Source organism: Bufo bufo, chromosome 1 (assembly GCF_905171765.1).
Source record: "Bufo bufo chromosome 1, aBufBuf1.1, whole genome shotgun sequence".
Taxonomy (NCBI): Eukaryota; Metazoa; Chordata; class Amphibia; order Anura; family Bufonidae; genus Bufo; species Bufo bufo.
In genome coordinates, this window is record NC_053389.1 from 77085623 (window position 1) to 77104444 (window position 18822).

The 18822-nt window shown below is 45.5% G+C and overlaps 1 protein-coding gene across 3 annotated transcripts in view; it reads left to right on the forward strand.

Annotated features, from left to right (window-relative positions):
- The window catches only part of ALG9 (ALG9 alpha-1,2-mannosyltransferase), a 155655-nt gene extending 137242 nt beyond the window's left edge, over nt 1-18413 (forward strand). For 2 of the 3 annotated variants that reach the window (XM_040426440.1, XM_040426424.1), the window contains exon 15: nt 17414-18413. In XM_040426440.1, the coding sequence (XP_040282374.1) occupies nt 17414-17537 (124 nt within the window). In that variant the 3' untranslated portion in view covers nt 17538-18413. The remainder of the gene's footprint in view (nt 1-17413) is intronic. The other variant, XM_040426432.1, reaches the window with a different exon arrangement.
- Nucleotides 18414-18822: the final 409 nt, after the last annotated feature.

Sequence of the window (18822 nt, forward strand, 5' to 3'; positions counted from 1 at the left end):
TCTAACTTTCCTACCGTACATGCAACTTATGTCATATGGTAAGGAATTATGTAAGGATCTAACAAAGGAATGGAGGGCAAATGAATTCGACCTACTCTTGCGGCTAAAAATTAGACCGACAATTTCACAACTCTATCAATCTCTTAGAAGCAAATGGGAGAGAGTAGACCCCAAGAAGATGTTCTGGAAGTGGGAAACGCTTTTGGAGATAAAGGACATACATCAGCTGGTTTGTGCAGGCATAGGGGCGCTACATCAGGCTGTTCCAGATGAAAATTGGCGTGAGACCCACTTCAAGATTTTGCATCACGCAATATATGTGTTTTAATGTTCCAAATGCAGGCACAAAACAGGACAGGCTGATTGCATGTCCAAAGTGCGATCTTTCCAGATCAGATTTGTTCCATAGATTATGGAGCTGTCCGAGATTGAGGTCATATTGGGACAAAGTCTCGGATCTGCTGAAGAATTGTAGTAGGAACGAGACGGAAATCACTCCTGCAATGGTGAGCCTACACGTCCAGATTAATAAGGATGACCAATCTGATAGCTACACAACGACCTCTCTTTTGCCACTGGAACATAAAATTGTACTAGGGGCAAAAAAATGTTTGCTAAATCTATGGCTCCAACCTCGGACTCCCTCTGTCTCTATGGTCATCACGCGTCTCAGGCGTATGTTTCATCTGGAGTGGCTAGAGGCGACACAACAAAAAGAGATTAGAGGGAAGAAATTCTACCTAACGTGGTGCAAATTCATATTGGGTCATATTGATCCCTGTGAATATGCTCGGATTATGTCTCCCTTTAAGCTGACAGAGTGGTATTTGGTAGAAGACCTAAAGGATAGGGTGGGGGTTCTGAAAGTGACATAGACATTACCAAGAGCCTATATAGCCAAGTGCTGCTGGATGTGGTGCTTAAGCTGATGCTGGGGAGGGGGGAACTGTTATGTTATTTTATTTTAATATTCCTTATGATGTAACATGCCGAACATGCATTTTCATATTTCTTATGTCAATTACTGCTTATTGTCATTCCCATGTCTGTAATGATATGATAATGCCAAATTGTTACTCTTTTGGATTGGGAGAATTTATTTTTTATATAAAGCTACTGAAATCTATTGGTATAGCACCACCTGCTGTTTTCTCTTTTTCTAATTACTTTGCCCTGCTCACTGAGATGGAAGCACATGCTCATTTCCATCCTACAACTGCCACCAGCTGCAGTACAAAGGACACGCCCCCTGAGAGTGCACACCCCATAATGTGCAGCAGACAGGACACGCACCCTAAGCTGTCAGCTTGATGTAAATCAAGCAGAGCAATGAATGGGAAGATCTCTGGATCCATGTGAGGTAAAGGGCTGGGTCTTGCTTTGTCATGTACTAGATTATGTATGATTTAGATTTTTTACATTATTCAAGAGATAACTCCTTTAATACATTCATCTGCACAGTGAGAATAGCTGAGCCAAACAGAAACAAAGAGGCGCAGCAGCCCACCGATCAGAACATCTGACATGTCACTAATGACATGTTTTCGTTAAAGGGGTTATGCCATGAATAATGTAAAAAATAAAAATCATACTTAATCTAATAGAACCGGCCCTGTACCTCACATGGATCCAGAGATCTCCCCATACATTGCTCCAATTTGTTCTGCTGGATTTATTTCAAGCTGGCAGCTTAGAGGGGGGGGGGGGGGGGGGGGGGTGTCTTTTCTACAGCTGAAGGATGGAACTGAGCATGGGCTTCCATCTCAGTGAGCAGGACAGAGAAATTAGAAAGAGAGCAAACAGCAGGTGGCGCTATACAGATAGATTTCAGTGATTAAGGGCTCTTTCACACCTGCGTTCTTTTCTTCCGGCATAGAGTTCCGTCGTCGGGGCTCTATGCCGGAAGAATCCTAAACAGTTTTATCCTAATGCATTCTGAATGGAGAGAAATCCGTTCAGGATGCATCAGGATGTCTTCAGTTCCGGACCGGAACGTTTTTTGGCCGGAGAAAATACCGCAGCATGCTGCGCTTTTTGCTCCGGTCAAAAATCCTGAACACTTGCCGCAAGGCCGGATCCGGAATTAATGCCCATTGAAAGGCATTAATCCGGATCCGGCCTTAAGCTAAACGTCGTTTCGGAGCATTACCGGATGCGACGTTTAGCTTTTTCTGAAAAGTGTCCTGGCAGCCATGGTAAAGTGTAGTGGGGAGCGGGGGAGCAGTATACTTACCGTCCGTGTGGCTCCCGGGGCGCTTCAGAGTGACGTCAGGGCGCCCCACGCGCATGGGTGACGTGTCGCACGGACTGTAAGTATACTGCTCCCCCGCTCCCCACTACTACTATGGCAGCCAGGACTTTAATAGCGTCCTGGCTGCCATAGTAACACTGAACGCATTTTGAAGACGGATCCGTCTTCAAATGCTTTCAGTTCACTTGCGGTGTTACGGATCCGGCGGGCACTTCCAGCAAATGGAGTGCACGACGGATCCGGACAATGCAAGTGTGAAAGAGGCCTAACTCAGTAGCTGTAATAAATGTTTAATGACATGCAACTACAAAAGTATTCAGATCCAGCTGCTTGAAAACCTAGAATATTTTGCATGGGATAACCCCTTTAAAATTGTTGGGTACCCTTTACGTAGACGGCCAGTTTCATAGGAAGCCTATCCTATCAGCATGTTTCTGGATGTTGGAAGAAACTGTGGCGTCCCCAGAGAAAACCCATCGAAACCTGTGGAGAACATAAGACTCTATACAGACATTAGCCAGGACCCCATGCAGTGGACGTCTCCCCCTCATTTCTTTCCATGCAGCGCTAGAATGGAGCGGACATCAAGAAGCGCTTGTGCCGTTCTCGTTCTGTAAGACGCTGCTGCGCTTCTCCTTGAAGGTTCCTTGTGTGCTGCATTATAGCCTCAGCCCTGGCTCGTTATACAGAGGACCTTACGCTGAAATAATCCGGAATCATCCTACCATTACCGATAAAACATTACCACCCTAACCGCGTAAAACAAAGTGACAGGTACGCCTGGTGCCAGCACATTTAATCAACTGGAAAGAGCAGCGATCGGGGAAAATTGAGCTGAAAAAACTGTGTGAAATGCATCCCACAGCGGTGCACCCAAATCATTAAGTGCACTTCAGCTCCACTTTGAAGATGCCTTTTATAGCTCTAGCTCAATGCTGGGGGATCATTGTCAATAAACTGAAAAGTTTAACACATGGATATTGACCCAGTCAGGCTCCCCAGAGACGACTGGGGCCTAAGATTATCCGGTCCACTTTTGTTTTACATTTTCTATGGCCTTGGGACTACATAAAGCAGACTCATCACCTCTCCTGACATGTCTGTTCTGGTAACTGCTTGAATTCCCCATGTAGTAACAATTCTGGAGCATCTTTTCTGTGCCGTTCCTCTATTATTCCTACTAGTAGCTTATGAATGGATGGCCAGCAGCCTGCAATGAAGGTACAACTGGGTATTTACTATTTGGGGGTCTGTCCCTACAAAGTCTGACACTGGCAGCACTGATTGGACAGATTGTGCAGGCTTTTTTTCAGGTGGATGCAGGCAGATTTATTTAATGAAGTGATTTAGAAATCTTCTAGTTACACCTTTCTCTATTAAAGGGTAACTGCCATATATTTTTTTTTATGTAATTGGATTGGTCTGACTAAGTTTACCTTAGTTCCCCGGTTAATACTTTTGTATAGGTATTGAATTACCTAGTGATTGCAGCATGTTCTTTCCTCCCCCAGGCATTTCCGTGGTGCGGCTAAAACAGCGTTGCTAGGTGTCCTCCGTCTCCTATCTTCTATATAGTGGGCAGCCCCCAACGCTGCGCACGCGCTCCCGTTGGACCGGGATAGTGCTGATATTCGCGATAAAAATTTGCTATTAGAATATTCTCGACCAACTACTCAGGAGGAAGAGGGCGTGTTTAAGTCTGGAGAAAGCCGATTGGTTGGGGTGAGGCTGCGCGTTCCCGAGATGAGCCAAATGAATTCTGGGTAGTTGGGGAGGGAGGTCTTAGCCTCAGGGTAAGGGCATCGGTGGTGAGAAGATAGTCAGAGGAGCGGTTGCTATGGGCGGAATCTTATTGAACAAGCGGTATGTGAACACAATAGTTAGTGATTATGGATTATCACCACAGCAGCAACAACATATATGAAAATTGCACTTTGAGTGAAAATATGACAGTTATCCTTTAAATTAAATTGTGTGAAAGCGCAATGACTCTTTAAGAGGTGCGGGCTGCCTTGCCGTGCAGATTTCTGTGCCTTTCCACACCAAATCCGCAGCAAAAACCACGTGTGTTACCTTTTTTTTTTAGTGCGGTTGTGATGCGGTTTTTCCCGCTCATTGAAAAGGGTGAAATCCACACAAAAGAACCTGACAAAGAACTGACACGCTGCAGATTTAAAAATTTGCATGCCAGATGAATTTCCGCACAGAATGAAAAAGCAAAGTGTACACAAGATTAGCTTTGCTGATACTGGACTACGCAGCGGTTTTTTTTTTTCAGCACGAAAATCCGCACAGAAACACCATCCGCAATGTGTGCAGGTAGCTCAAGAAGAGTGAGTGGCGGCTGAGTGCAAAAGCATTACGGCTCTGGTGCACTGACATCAGCCAGCGATATCCGTATATATGTTGTGTGTGTTACTCATAGCCGCTTCAGCATGAAAGCATCAGACGCACGTCTGCAGGAGGCCCATGCTTCATTAATCACTTGTCACAGCCAGGCTGCAGCAGCGCGAGGTGCCCCTGTGTTCTCCGGCCTCTGCAGGCAGCTGCGCTTCCTAATCCCTTCTGACGCACTTGCTTACGTACGCTCTCTTTCCATGGAGGAGACATACTCTTACTCCAGGCTGCTCTCAGCAGAAAGAAAAGCAATCCTGACTACAGACAGATTTAACCTCTCCTTCTGCTCCGCAGCTATATTTTTGGTTCTGGAATTTTGCTTTAGTTTCCATAAACAGTTTCGCGGAGAACACGTCTGACCAGTGACCCCCAGATTTTAAAAAATTAGCTCTATTTTTAAAGTGGTCTCCAGTTTACAGCTGCTTTAAAGAAAGCGATTCCCTAGCATAAGGCTGTCCGTAGACAGTAGATGAATGTGCCTCCTAACCCCAGTACATATGCATGCTCGGCTGAGTGTGCATGTGGTATAGATGAGGTCAGGCTGCTGCCACACACCTCTGGCGGAGGCTTAGCCCCCTTAAAAAAGGATCTGTCACCTCTCCTGACATGTCTGTGTTAGTACTGGTTTGCAACTGTCTCTTGTAAGACCAATTCTGGAGCATCTACTCTCTATGTTGTGTTGTTCCTTTGTTATTCCTTCTAGAAGTTTATGTATGCATTGCCTGCAAAATAGGTCCAACCAGGGGAGTGCCCCTGCATCAGACTGTGCAGGGACAATTCCTCCCCTCCCCCGACTGGTTACACCCAGTTGGACCTTTATTCAGGCTGCTAGCAATTCATTCATACACTTCTAGAAGGAATACTAGAGGAATGGCACAACATAGGGTCTTAAGAATATATGTTCCAGAACTGTTATTACATGGGGAATGCAAGTAGTTACTAAAACAGACATGTCAGTTGACGGGGCAAAAAAAGCTGCAAAAAAAGGTTGAAATCCAAAGCTCGATTACATTATGTTGGCCGAACCGGACGATTTTAGCTTGATCATTTGACCATCTAATGTCTATTGTAGCTGTTCCTCAAACGCTCATGTTAGGTAGATGGATTTCAACATGCCCGATCCATAGGGGAATAGTCTCCAGCAGCAGTTTTCTCCACTCTCGCCATTCAGAAAACATGCATGCTCGGCTGAGCGTGCATGTGGAAGTCTGGAGTACAGTTGTATGTGTATTTCCAGCCTAAGGGTCCATTCACACATCCGTGTGTGTTTTGCGGATCCTCAAAACACAGACAGCGGCAATGTGCGTTCTGCATTTTGCGGACAGCACATTGCCGGCACTAATAGAATATGCGTATTCTTGTCCGCAATTGCGGACAAGAATAGGACATGTTCTATTTTTTTCGGGAACGGAATTGCGGACCCGGAAGTGCGGGTCCGTATCCGGACAGCACATCGTGCTGCCCCATAGAAATGAATGGGTCCGCAATTCCGTTCCGCAAGATGCGGAACGAAATTGCGGACGTGTGAATGGACCCTAACTGCCCATTCCTTCTCTTCCCCAACATCTGCCTTTGAGCGAGAGTCAGCAAGCCCCCAGTATACATTAGATGGTTAGCTGGTCCTGCCAGCTGTAATGTAATGTGTATGGGCAGGAGAATATTAATATCGGAAATAATACGCTCCCAATTCACTGCTTGTACCTGCCTGACCTGTCAGCAGAATACAGAGGCCATGTATAGAGCAGTCAGTGTCTGCAGCAAGAATAACCCCCTGTGTTCTGTCGTATCCTCCACCAAAATATTCACAAGCCGTGTTTTAAATCCCGCTCCTTAGGGTCCATTCACACGTCCATATGTGTTTTCCGTATCCGCACATAGCCGGCATTGTGGACAAGAATAGGACATGTTCTATTTTTTTGTAGAACGGAAGTGCGGATCCGCAAATGCAGATGCGGACAGCACATTCCGGCCCCATCGAAAATGAATGGGTCCACACCTGTTCCGCCAAATTGCGGAACGGATTCGGACCCATTTTGCGGACTTGTGAATGGAGCCTAATAGCAGTGTCACATTAGGGAACTGCCATTTATATGCAATTTCTTAAAATAAAGTGGAGCTTCTACCTGTCCTAATATAAGACAGGTTATCTCTGTTCCCCTCATAGAAGGGTAGGTGTCACTGGATAGGTCAGTGTATGGTCACACAGAGCGGCTGTGCCATGGACGTAGTGTGGTTGCTCTGTAATCGACTAATTAGGACCTGATTGTTTAATCTAGGGCTGCACGATATATCGCAAAAATAATCTAATCGCGATAATCGGCAAATGCGATATGGCGATTCGGCCAACCCGAAAATGCCGCAATTATATATGAAGGGGCCCCTATTGATAAAATGTCCTCTGTCCTATTGATAAAATGGCCAGCCTCTGTACTTACTTTCACGATGAATGCACTGCAGCGAGCGAGGCGGCCGGCCGGCGCGTGACTGACGTCACTTAGTCACGCTCCTGCTTCCTGAATTAAGTGGGAGGAGCGTGACAGTGACGTCAGTCACGCGCCGGCCGGCTCGCTCGCTGCCGCTCTCTGCAGTGCATTCATAGTGAAAGTACAGGGGCTGGCCATTTTATGAATAGGAGAGTTATGTGCACAGTTTAGGACACATGAGGGGACACATAGGGCCATGAGGGGGACCAGCATAAGATGCTATATGTGTGTCTTATGCTGGCCCCCCTCATGGCCCCATGTGTCATAGCACACATCCCCTATAACAGTGCCATCCACAGGTCCCCCATAACAGTGTCCTCCCCAGATCCCCCATCACAGTGTCCTCCACAGATCCCCCACATAACAGTGTCCTCCACAGATCCCCCATAACAGTGTCCTCCACAGATCCCCCATAAGTGTCCTCCACAGATCCCCCCCATAACAGTGTCCTCCACAGATCCCCCCCATAACAGTGTCCTCCACAGATCCCCCCCATAACAGTGTCCTCCACAGATCCCCCCCATAACAGTGTCCTCCACAGATCCCCCATAACAGTGTCCTCCACAGATCCCCCATAACAGCGTCCTCCACAGATCCCCCACATAACAGCGTCCTCCACAGATCCCCCACATAACAGCGCCATCCACAGATCCCCCACATAACAGCGCCATCCACAGATCCCCCACATAACAGCGCCATCCACAGATCCCCCACATAACAGCGCCATCCACAGATCCCCCACATAACAGCGCCATCCACAGATCCCCCACATAACAGCGCCATCCACAGATCCCCCACATAACAGCGTCCTCCACAGATCCCCCACATAACAGCGCCATCCACAGATCCCCCACATAACAGCGCCATCCACAGATCCCCCACATAACAGCGCCATCCACAGATCCCCCACATAACAGCGCCATCCACAGATCCCCCACATAACAGCGCCATCCACAGATCCCCCACATAACAGCGTCCTCCACAGATCCCCCACATAACTATGTCATACCCAGCCGCGTCAGCGGCTCATATGGGAAAATCCAAGCAAATAGACCTCTAGCACAATTCCCTTAAAATATCGCATCGCATATCGTTATCGCAATTTTTAGGGCCCTAATCGCAATCGCACAAAATTCCCATATCGTGCAGTCCTAGTTTAATCAGTCTTCAACCTTAATGTCTGCACAGTTTTTTGCAGATGCAACGTGGCCATTAATAATAAAGACTGACTAAACAATGTGAACATTTGAGCCCAGTGCAGCTCGTATGGCCACACGGTACTCGACCACAACGCAGCCACGTCAATAGCACTTCAATTTATTGCGGCTCTGGCCGCTCTAGATTTCCAGATTCAGTCTCTTTCTTCCCCTATAAAAAACTTAAGGGGGCATTTTTATTAAACTGCCATAAGGCCTGGTCACGTGGATTCTGTGCCAAAATTCTGGCAACAGGCACGTGGTATACACGCGGTATTCACTTCAATGGGGCCGTAAAAGCACTCCATCTGCTATCCGCATCTGTTGCTCAGTTCCGTGGCCCCGCAAAAAATATAGAGCATGTCCTATTCTTGTCCAATGTGAGGGCAAGAATAGCCATTTCTATTATGGGCACCCCGTTCCGTGCCACAAATTGCGGAATGCACACAGCCGACATCCATGTTTTGCGGACCGCAAAACATACACGCAGACATGTGCGTGTAGCCTTAACGTTAGACAAATGTACTATTCTTGTGCATGGACTTTTGTAAATTTGGAGTTACGTAAATCCTGCACCAGATTTGCTAGAATATTGTCTGTGCCAAAAAACTGTCTAGTCCAAACCAAAAATGTGCCATAATTTTGGCGCATGGAGCCACAACCCTTTGCAGCAAAGCCATACCCCCCTTGTTGAACATGGCGTAAAAGTGAAAAACAGTGTAAAACAGTTAGTAAATGTATTGCAAAGTATGCACTGCAGTTTTTGGTGCAATTTGCACAAAAAACGGGCGCATTTTCATTAGTAAAATTGCCCAACTTTCTAAAGCTTTATAGAATTCCAATATTCCCACATTTTCGCTGGAACTTGAGCCATTTTCTGAACTGGAATATGCCCTGGTTTGGTGTAGAATAATGCACTGCTTTGGTGTCCACTAGATATGTGCAAGGGGTGTGTCCCAGCCACCCTTGGATGTCACGTGTGCTCTAACATGGCCGTCTGACTGTCTCAACTATGAATACGAATTGTTCCAATTGTCCATGTACCAGCCTGACCCTGGACAGTGGGGTACTGTACCCTCAAAATGATTATCGACTACTGCTTAGATGGCTGCACTGGTGACGTGTATACACCTACAGAGGTGTCTGACAGTGGTATAGCCCCAGATTACTCTATTCTATTTTTGAGTAATAACTCTATAAGCAGTAGATGTTCCTATTCCCTAACCATCAGGATTTGACTTTATGCGTCGTTCTTCTACTTCTGTCTTCGTACTTGGTCACAGTTCAGATTACTCTTCACTCTCCATATACATTGACCTGAATAGCACTGGTTAAAAAGGATCTGTCCTCCACAGATCCCCCATAACAGTGTCCTCCACAGATCCCCCATAACAGTGTCCTCCACAGATCCCCCATAACAGTGTCCTCCACAGATCCCCCATAACAGTGTCCTCCACAGATCCCCCATAACAGTGTCCTCCACAGATCCCCCCCATAACAGTGTCCTCCACAGATCCCCCCCATAACAACGCCATCCACAGATCCCCCACATAACAACGCCATCCACAGATCCCCCACATAACAACGCCATCCACAGATCCCCCACATAACAGCGTCATCCACAGATCCCCCACATAACAGCGTCATCCACAGGTCCCCCATAACAGTGTCCTCCACAGATCCCCCATAACAGTGTCCTCCACAGATCCCCCATAACAGTGTCCTCCACAGATCCCCCATAACAGTGTCCTCCACAGATCCCCCATAACAGTGTCCTCCACAGATCCCCCATAACAGTGTCCTCCACAGATCCCCCATAACAGTGTCCTCCACAGATCCCCCATAACAGCGTCCTCCACAGATCCCCCACATAACAGCGTCCTCCACAGATCCCCCACATAACAGCGTCCTCTACAGATCCCCCACATAACAGCGTCCTCCACAGATCCCCCACATAACAGCGTCATCCACAGATCCCCCACATAACAGCGCCATCCACAATTGTTCCAATTGTCCATGTACCAGCCTGACCCTGGACAGTGGGGTACTGTACCCTCAAAATGATTATCGACTACTGCTTAGATGGCTGCACTGGTGACGTGTATACACCTACAGAGGTGTCTGACAGTGGTATAGCCCCAGATTACTCTATTCTACTTTTGGGTAATAACTCTATAAGCAGTAGATGTTCCTGTTCCTGAACCATCAGGATTTGACTTTATGCGTCGTTCTTCTACTTCTGTCTTCGTACTTGGTCACAGTTCAGATTACTCTTCACTCTCCATATACATTGACCTGAATAGCACTGGTTAAAAAGGATCTGTACCTCTACTGAAAAATAATTGCTAGCAGTTTGCAATGATGGTCCAGATAAGTGTTCCTGTCTTACACTCTCCAATCAGTACTGTCAGTGTCAGATTGTGCAGGGACACACTCCCAGCTGGTAACACCTGTAGATAGGTACACCTTTGTGGGCAATTTTTTTTTATGATTGCAGTTTACTCATTTTTCAATAGTTATTTTATTAAAAATATTCAGCAGCTTTGTCATAATAGGATAACTTCTGCCTAGCTGCGAGAATTGTACTTTCAGGTTGAGCTGGTCATCTAATGACCCTTATCTCTTAATTTCTAATAGCTCAAAAACACTTATTTAAGCAATATTCTCATCAGTAAGCTAAGAACTGCGCTATAATAAGCGTTTATAGGATCAGGGATAAGGATCCGTCAGCTGAGTTGCCTGACGGAACAGTGAAAATTCAGATTCTTCCACTAGAGAATCTCAAGGCTGTACAGAGAAAAGGGCTCCAAATTTGTATTAAATTTGTATTAAACACCATTTGAAAAAATTATTTTAGCTCATGAGTACAATGCAATAATAATAAAAAAAAGTTGCCCCCAAAGGTGTCCATAGCCTTTAATTTTTTAACTTCTAGTAGGAATAATAAAGAGATGGCAATACATAAAGAATAGATGCTCACACGGGCAATGCAAGTAGTTCCTAAAACAGACATGTCAGGAGAGGTAACAGCTCCTTTTCAAATTATTTGTGGCAGCTTTTTACCTTTGGTGGTGCCTGTGAGGGTCTCACTACATACTGTATACCTCTTCATATTTCTCTTGCAGATGCTATTGTTTTTAACGTAGCATTTCTCGTACAATTAGGCCAACAGCAGCACTTTCAAATGTCACTTATTTCCCTCAAGCAGTGCAGCAGAGAAAAGGTTAATGACGAAGGCGATTCAGCAGGCTTGACGACCCAGCTAGATCCTCTGGGAGTTTCATAGAGCTCAATTGACGTCAGGTCCTGTACAGTCAGCGATGAGCTCCTGATACATGGAGATGGTAATTGAATTAGAGAGCAGCCACCTAATTACACTGAGCAGACACTTCATTGTCAGGAACCATTTCATTACAGATAAGGCGAGAGCTCGGATTTCAGCATATCATGGTGCAGACGTTTCTGCTCCCGGCTATGACACACTCTTCCCTTGCGTAATTGGTCCCATGAGATGCAGCTACTCCAACCACCCCTGCCGCTCGGCGTAGCTAGAGACGTTACTGGAGATATATCAATTTTCATTCAGCTTATTGCTGTGATTGTCGTGGGTGGTTTACAGAACGTTTCGGGGACGATCTCAGGTTAAGGACTTTATTTACTGTTCACTAATAGGAGCAAGAAATAGCGTGATCACATTGGAATTAGAACTTTGCATGCAAAACATCCGGTCTGATCATTCGGCTAGTGACCGTGATATGTGCTTATGCGTTTTGCAATGTAAAGAGCGAAAATTCACAGCAAATTCCACAAAAAAGAAAATGGCAACAAAGTTTGCAGGTGGAACTTGCGGATTTTGCAGTAGATTTTACCACAAATTCCGCTGCGAGACTGCAACCATTTTCTTCCACTGCAATTTCCATCCCATGTGGATGTACCGTAACAGGACTCCCTTGCAGGTGTTCCAGCAGGTCCTAGATAGGTGTACAGGGTTGTGAAATTCAAATGTTGGAAGCATCCCGACTGCCCACGGATTACACACCATTTGTTCAATTGTCCCCCAGAGTGGTAGTTTCTCTTTGCTGCAGCTCTCCGCTTAGGGGAAACTTAAAGGGGTTGTCCCACTAACAATATTCTACAGTTTTCAGACCAGCACCTGGATCTGAATACTTTTGCAATTGCATGTAATAAAAAATTTAGCATAGCCACCGAGTTATTTAATAAAATGTATCTGTATAGCGCCACCTGCTGTTTGTTTGTTTTTCTTATTTCTTTGTCCAGCTCACTGAGAAGGCTGCTCATGCTCAGTTTCATTCTTCAACTGCCTCCTAAGCTGTGATAGGGAGATAGCTGCTGCAGAAAGGACACGCCCCCTGAGCTGCAGCAGAAAGAATAATCCCCTTGAGCTGTCAGCATGATATGAATCTAGCAGATCAATGAATGGGGAGATCTCTGGATCCATGTGAGGTGCAGGGCTGATTCTAGCTTTGTTAGAAAAAGATTATGAACTATATGATGTCTGGTTTTCATTTTTTACATTAATCATGGAATAAACCCTCGAAGACCCTATTACACCACACCATGTTTTGTTTCCGACAATTGTGCCGTATAATGAAGCAGACAATGAAATGGCTCATCTGTCGGCTGATGGGCATCAGTCATGAGGCTGAAAGATGCCCGATTATCGGCAGCATGAGCATGTGAGTATGTGCTCCCAATAATCAGTAGAGCTGAATGAGGGAGGAACGACTGCAGTAGCGATCATGCCTCCCATATTCAGTTGGCATTGGCCTGTGTAATCTGGTCAGTGCAAACCAGCGCCGATGGATGTGTTCTCATCTATCAGTGCCCACACTGCCCGAATATCGCAGAGACTTCCAAGTTGTTGCCTTATGCTTCATGGCTACAGCTGTGGACTTTTCCCAGTCTATGCAGCAAAGTGAGACTGGGGTTCCATGGGCCCACCAGAGAAAATTATCTTTGGGGCTAAATCCCCATATCAACAGATTTTGATTCAAAGAAATAGGCCCTAGTGGCACGTTATTGGCTCCCAAGACTGCGCCAAATGTGTTCTCTTGGACCTTTGAGGCCCACTATGGTATCAAAGCTTGGACCCATCAGAGGATCCTCTGGTAATCTGGTGGGCCAGTCCAAAGCTGCTATGCGGTAATACATATGATTAGATGTTGAATGGCAGGTTTACATGGCCCAATTGTCAGGCCGATTATTGTGAACGAAGTTTAATACAAATGTTAGTCCCCAATAATAGGCCCACGTAAATGTGCTGACGATCACCCAATGGACAAGCAAAATGCTTGTTCATCGGATGGAACGATCTTTCATGCGGCACACTAAGGGTCCATTCACACGTCCATGTAAATGGGTCCGCATTCATTACACAATTTTGCGGAACGGGCGCAGACCCATTCATTCCAATAGGGCCGCAAAAGAAGCGGACAGCACACCGTGTGCTGTCCGATTCCACACTTCCGTTCCGCGTCCCCGCAAAAAAAAGATAGAGCATGTCCTATTCTTGCCCGCGGCCACGGACAAAAACAGGCATTTCTATCGTAGTGTCGGCAACTTGCGGTCCGCAGAATACTGAACGCACATGGCCGGTGTCTGTGTTTTGCGGACGGGTGAATGGACCCTAATTCAGTGCATCAGATCGTCCTGTCTAAACAGTGATCTTCTGCCCAGAATCAATGGGGCAGATTTACTATTGAAAAAACTGACATGCGTGCTTTGCATTTACTAATTGTTCTACACTCTTTTCGAAACAATTTATGCCTCACTCAACAAGGGGACATGGCCTAAATGCACCCTCGTGCATCAAAAATGCTCCACAATTTTGGAGCATTTTTGGAGTGAAACCACACTGAACAAAAATATAAACGCAACACTTTCGGTTTTGCTCCCATTTTGCATGAGCTGAAATCAAAGATCTGATCTATATACACCAAAGACCCATTACTCCCAAAAATATTGTTCACAGATCTGTCTAAATCTGTGTTAGTGAGCACTTCTCCTTTGCCGAGATAATCCATCCCACCTCACAGGTGTGGCATATCAAGGTGCTGATTAGACCGCATGAATATTGCACAGGTGTGCCTTAGACTGCCCACAATAAAAGGCCACTCTGAAATGTGCAGTTTGATCACACAGCACAATGCCACAGATGTCGCAGCGTTTGAGGGAGCGTGCAATTGGCATACTGACTGCAGGATTGTCTAGCAGAGCTGTTGCCCGTGCAATGAATGATTATTTCTCTACCATAAGCCGTCTCCAAAGGCGTTTCAGAGAATTTGGCAGTACATCCAACCGGCCTCACAACCACAGTCCATGTGTAACCACACCAGCCCAGGACCTCCACATCCAGCATGTTCACCTCCATGGTTGTCTGAGACCAGCCACCCGGACAGCTGCAGCAACAATCGGTTTGCATAACCAAAGAATTTCTGCACAAACTGTCAGAAAACATCTCAGGGAAGCTCATCTCATGCTCGTCGTCCTCATCGGGGTCTGGATCTGACTGCAGTTCGGGCAAATGCTCACATTCAATGGCGTCTGGCACTCTGGAGAGGCGTTCTGTTCACGGATGAGTCCCGGTTTTCACTGTTCAGGGCAGATGGCAGACAGCGTGTGTGGCGGTTTGCGGACGTCATGTGGATCGAGTGGCCCATAGTGGCGGTGGGGTTATGGTATGGGCAGGTGTATGTTATGGACAAAGAACACAGGTGCATTTTATTGATGGCATTTTGAAGGCACAGAGATACCGTGACGAGATCCTGAGGCCCATTGTTGTGCCATTCATCCACGACCATCACCTCATGTTGCAGCATGATAATGCACGGCCCCATATTGCAAGGATCTGTTCACCATTCCTGGAAGCTGAAAACATCCCAGTTTTTGCATGGCCAGCATACTCACCGGACATGTCACCCACTGAGCATGCTTGGGATGCTTTGGCTCAACGTATACAACCTTCCAGTATACAAAGTACACATACATTCCAGTTCCTGCCAATATTCAGCAACTTCACACAGCTATTGAAGAGGAGTGGACCAACATTCCACAGGCCACAATCAACAACCTGATCAACTCTATGCAACGGAGATGTGTTACTCTGCGTGAGGCAAATGGTGGGCACACCAGATACTGACTGGTTTTCTGACACCCCCCCCCCCCCCCACTCCCCCAAAGTAAGGCAAAACTGTGCACATTTCAGAGTGGTCTTTTATTGTGGGAAGTCTAAGGCACACCTGTGCTGTATTCATGCTGTCTAGAAGATTTCTATCTTCATTCAGCAGGACCTGCGCTGACATCATTAAAGGTCTTTTGGCAGGTCCTGAAAGAAGATGGTGCCGGCTGCGCGAACAACAGGATGAGGTGAGTTAATAGTTTTTTACTTTTTAACCCCTAAAGCCACATTTTAGTAAGCATTCTGTTATAAGGGAAAATAATAAAATATACAGAACACCTAACCTAAACCCGAACTTCAGTGAAGAAGTCCGGGTTCGGGTCTGGGTACCACAGTCAGTTTTTTATCACGCGCGTGCAAAACGCATTGCACCCGCGCGATAAATACTGAACATTGAAATGCAATCGCAGTGCCTGAGCCATTTGCACAGCCGCCAGCCAGCCAGGTAGGTAATGATCTGACGCTCCCAGAGTTAATTAACACTGGAAACATCAAATACTTACATTCCTGGAGCAGGTGCCCTCCCGACTCCTGAATTCAACTGTATTGCCAGACTGGAGTAGAAGGACAGAACATGGCAGCTGGCCACCAAAGAGCGACAGCTTCTCGGAAGGTACTTAGTTCTGCTGGGGCATTATTTTGTGGTACACTGTGGTATCTGGCTCTGTTGGGGTATTTTGTGCCACAAGATGGTATTGCTGACCCGTCTACTTGTGTGGGCCCTGCCTTCTGTCAGTTTTGACCCACCTACAACATGGAGCTACTTTTTTTTTTTTTCCAGGGCCGCTTTAAGTTCCCAGCCCGCCTCTGTGCTCTTGATATTGTTCTGGTCTGTTTGGCCTAATTTTACATTGTGGTCGTGTATTTTAAATGATTTATTAAGTTATGCTTCATGATTATTTTCACACCTTTCTGTGGTTTTATATCATTATAGAGAGGTGTTCATGTTGGTGATCCCCATGACTGTTTAACTTCTATTCATTAGTAGAGTAACCAAATTCTCATGGACGACCCCAGCTCGAACAGGCCCATTCAGAGAAATTGGGGCAGATTTACTAAGACTGTCGAAATTTGCACTGCCTAAGAATACAAATCCCAATCTCAGTATTAGGGTCCATTCACACTTCCGGTCTGCGGGCCTGCAAAAAAATAGAACATGTCCTATTCTTGTCCACAGCCACGGACAAGAAAAGGCATTTCTATTATAGTGCCGGCCATGTGTGGTCCGCAAAATGCGGAACGCACATGGCCGGTGTCCGTGTTTTGCGGATCCGCAATTTGTAGACTGCAAAACAATTGCGGACGTGTGAATGGACCCTTAGGGCTCATGCACACGAACATATCTGTTCCATGTTTTGATGTTACTCCATGTGCATTCTGTATGTCTGTATTTCCGTTCCACAAAAAAATAGAACATGTTCTTCTATTGTCTGCATTACAGACAAGGATAGGACTGTTCTATCAGGGGCCAGCTGTTCCGTTCTGCAAAATACGTAATGCACACGGACGTCATCTGTATTTTTTGCGGATCCGATTTTTGTTTTTGCGGACCGCAAAATACATATGGTCGTGTGCATGAGCCTTAAACAAATTTAGGATTCAGGTTCATGGACCTTTATAAATTTGGTGTATCGTAAATCCTGTGCCAGATTTGCGCCAGAATTCTGTCCATGCTCTAAAGTTTAGTGCACGTTTTGTAACTGTGGTATTTTTGCCAATAAACTGAGCAGAGAAGTCTGTATGGTGAAGCGCCTGGAGCCTAATGCTCACCCTGTAAAACATGCCAGCAAATGTGTTTTATTTGAGGAGTTTATTAGGAAAATGTGGCAAAATATGGGAGAATTTTTTAGTTATATCTCCTTATTAACCCTCTCCTTATTCTTTTCAGGTCCTCCAAACTGTTTCGAGCCTTTTATGTCCCGTTTGTATCCAGTTGGCACACAACCTACTCTAATTACACTATTTTGAAAGCCCGTCGGCCCAAGCAGATTAAGAGGAAGAATTTAGGATAAGGAAACTCCTGGTACAAAGACAAGAACCCAGTTGGTCTTACTGAGAGATCTCCTAACATCCTCCTGTTCCAGCCAGGGGGACCTTTCATGAAGATTTGTTTTGGCGGTGTATCTGAGCTCTGCTGCTTTTTGACTGTAAAGAAGAGTCTTCTAATATGTTCTGGTTGACTCTAAATTTACTACGATTAATACAAACATTATACAGAGTCGTAAATCTTAGTATCTTCACCCGGTATCTTCTTTGTAAAGGCTGCATTCATGATTCTGTGTGATGTCATGATGTTCTGTGCCGTGTCCATCTGTTAATGTGTTATATAATTCCTGAAATCTGTCTATGGGGTTGAACAGCCTTTAGGTCTGACCAGAGAGCTCAATCCATCCTATTCATTTATTCTACTTCTCTTTGGGTTCGGGTTGTAGCTTACACAAATATACAAGGTTCTCAATCATTGCAGACACCTGGAAGATCCCCTCACTACTTACCAGTCGAAAGTGAAGATCTTTCTCATCCTGTTACGCTAAAATAGCGTGACCAACGCCATGAATGGGTATAATAATCTGCCACAATTCTTTGCACAGAAAGCAGTATCTCTTCAGTCCACAAGAAGGTCCACTCCACTTTCCCTATCCTCCACATCGCGTTCATATGTCTTTGTGATATGTTTCTTGTTCTGAGACCAAAACTGAACATGGTGCGTGGATCAGTCCTGGTGAAGGTGCATCAACATATTGCCAGAACCTGCACATTATGGACAAATATAACATAAGCAGCTGGAAACAAAAGTGTAATTGTTTTATAACACATAGATGTGCAAGTGTGGAATATACCAAACTCAACCAATAATTGAGGGATAAGAAGTGATATTTTAATTGTTTAAAGATTTATTAATGATTTTATTGCACAGAAATACTGGACGACACCATTGAAACTACCTGAGGTTTTAGTAGCAATAGCCAATGTTGTTTCTTCTGCAAGCACCAGAACATGGAGAGTTCTTATAGTACAGACCTCAAGAATGGTGGCAGAGATTGTTTACATGATCATACCCATAAGTTACGGCCCAGACATTTACTTTACTTGAGTTAATAAATTGATTAGTTAGTTTTAGTTTTAGGATGGGTTTCCAAGTTCAGGTTTCTTGATGCAGTTTTTGAAACCAAGGCCAGGAGTGGATTCAAGAAAAGGAGAAGACTCAGTCTTTCCTTATACATGTTCTTAGTTTATGATCCATTCCTGGCTTGGGCTTCAAAAACTGCATCAAGATACCTGAACGTGTAAAACGAG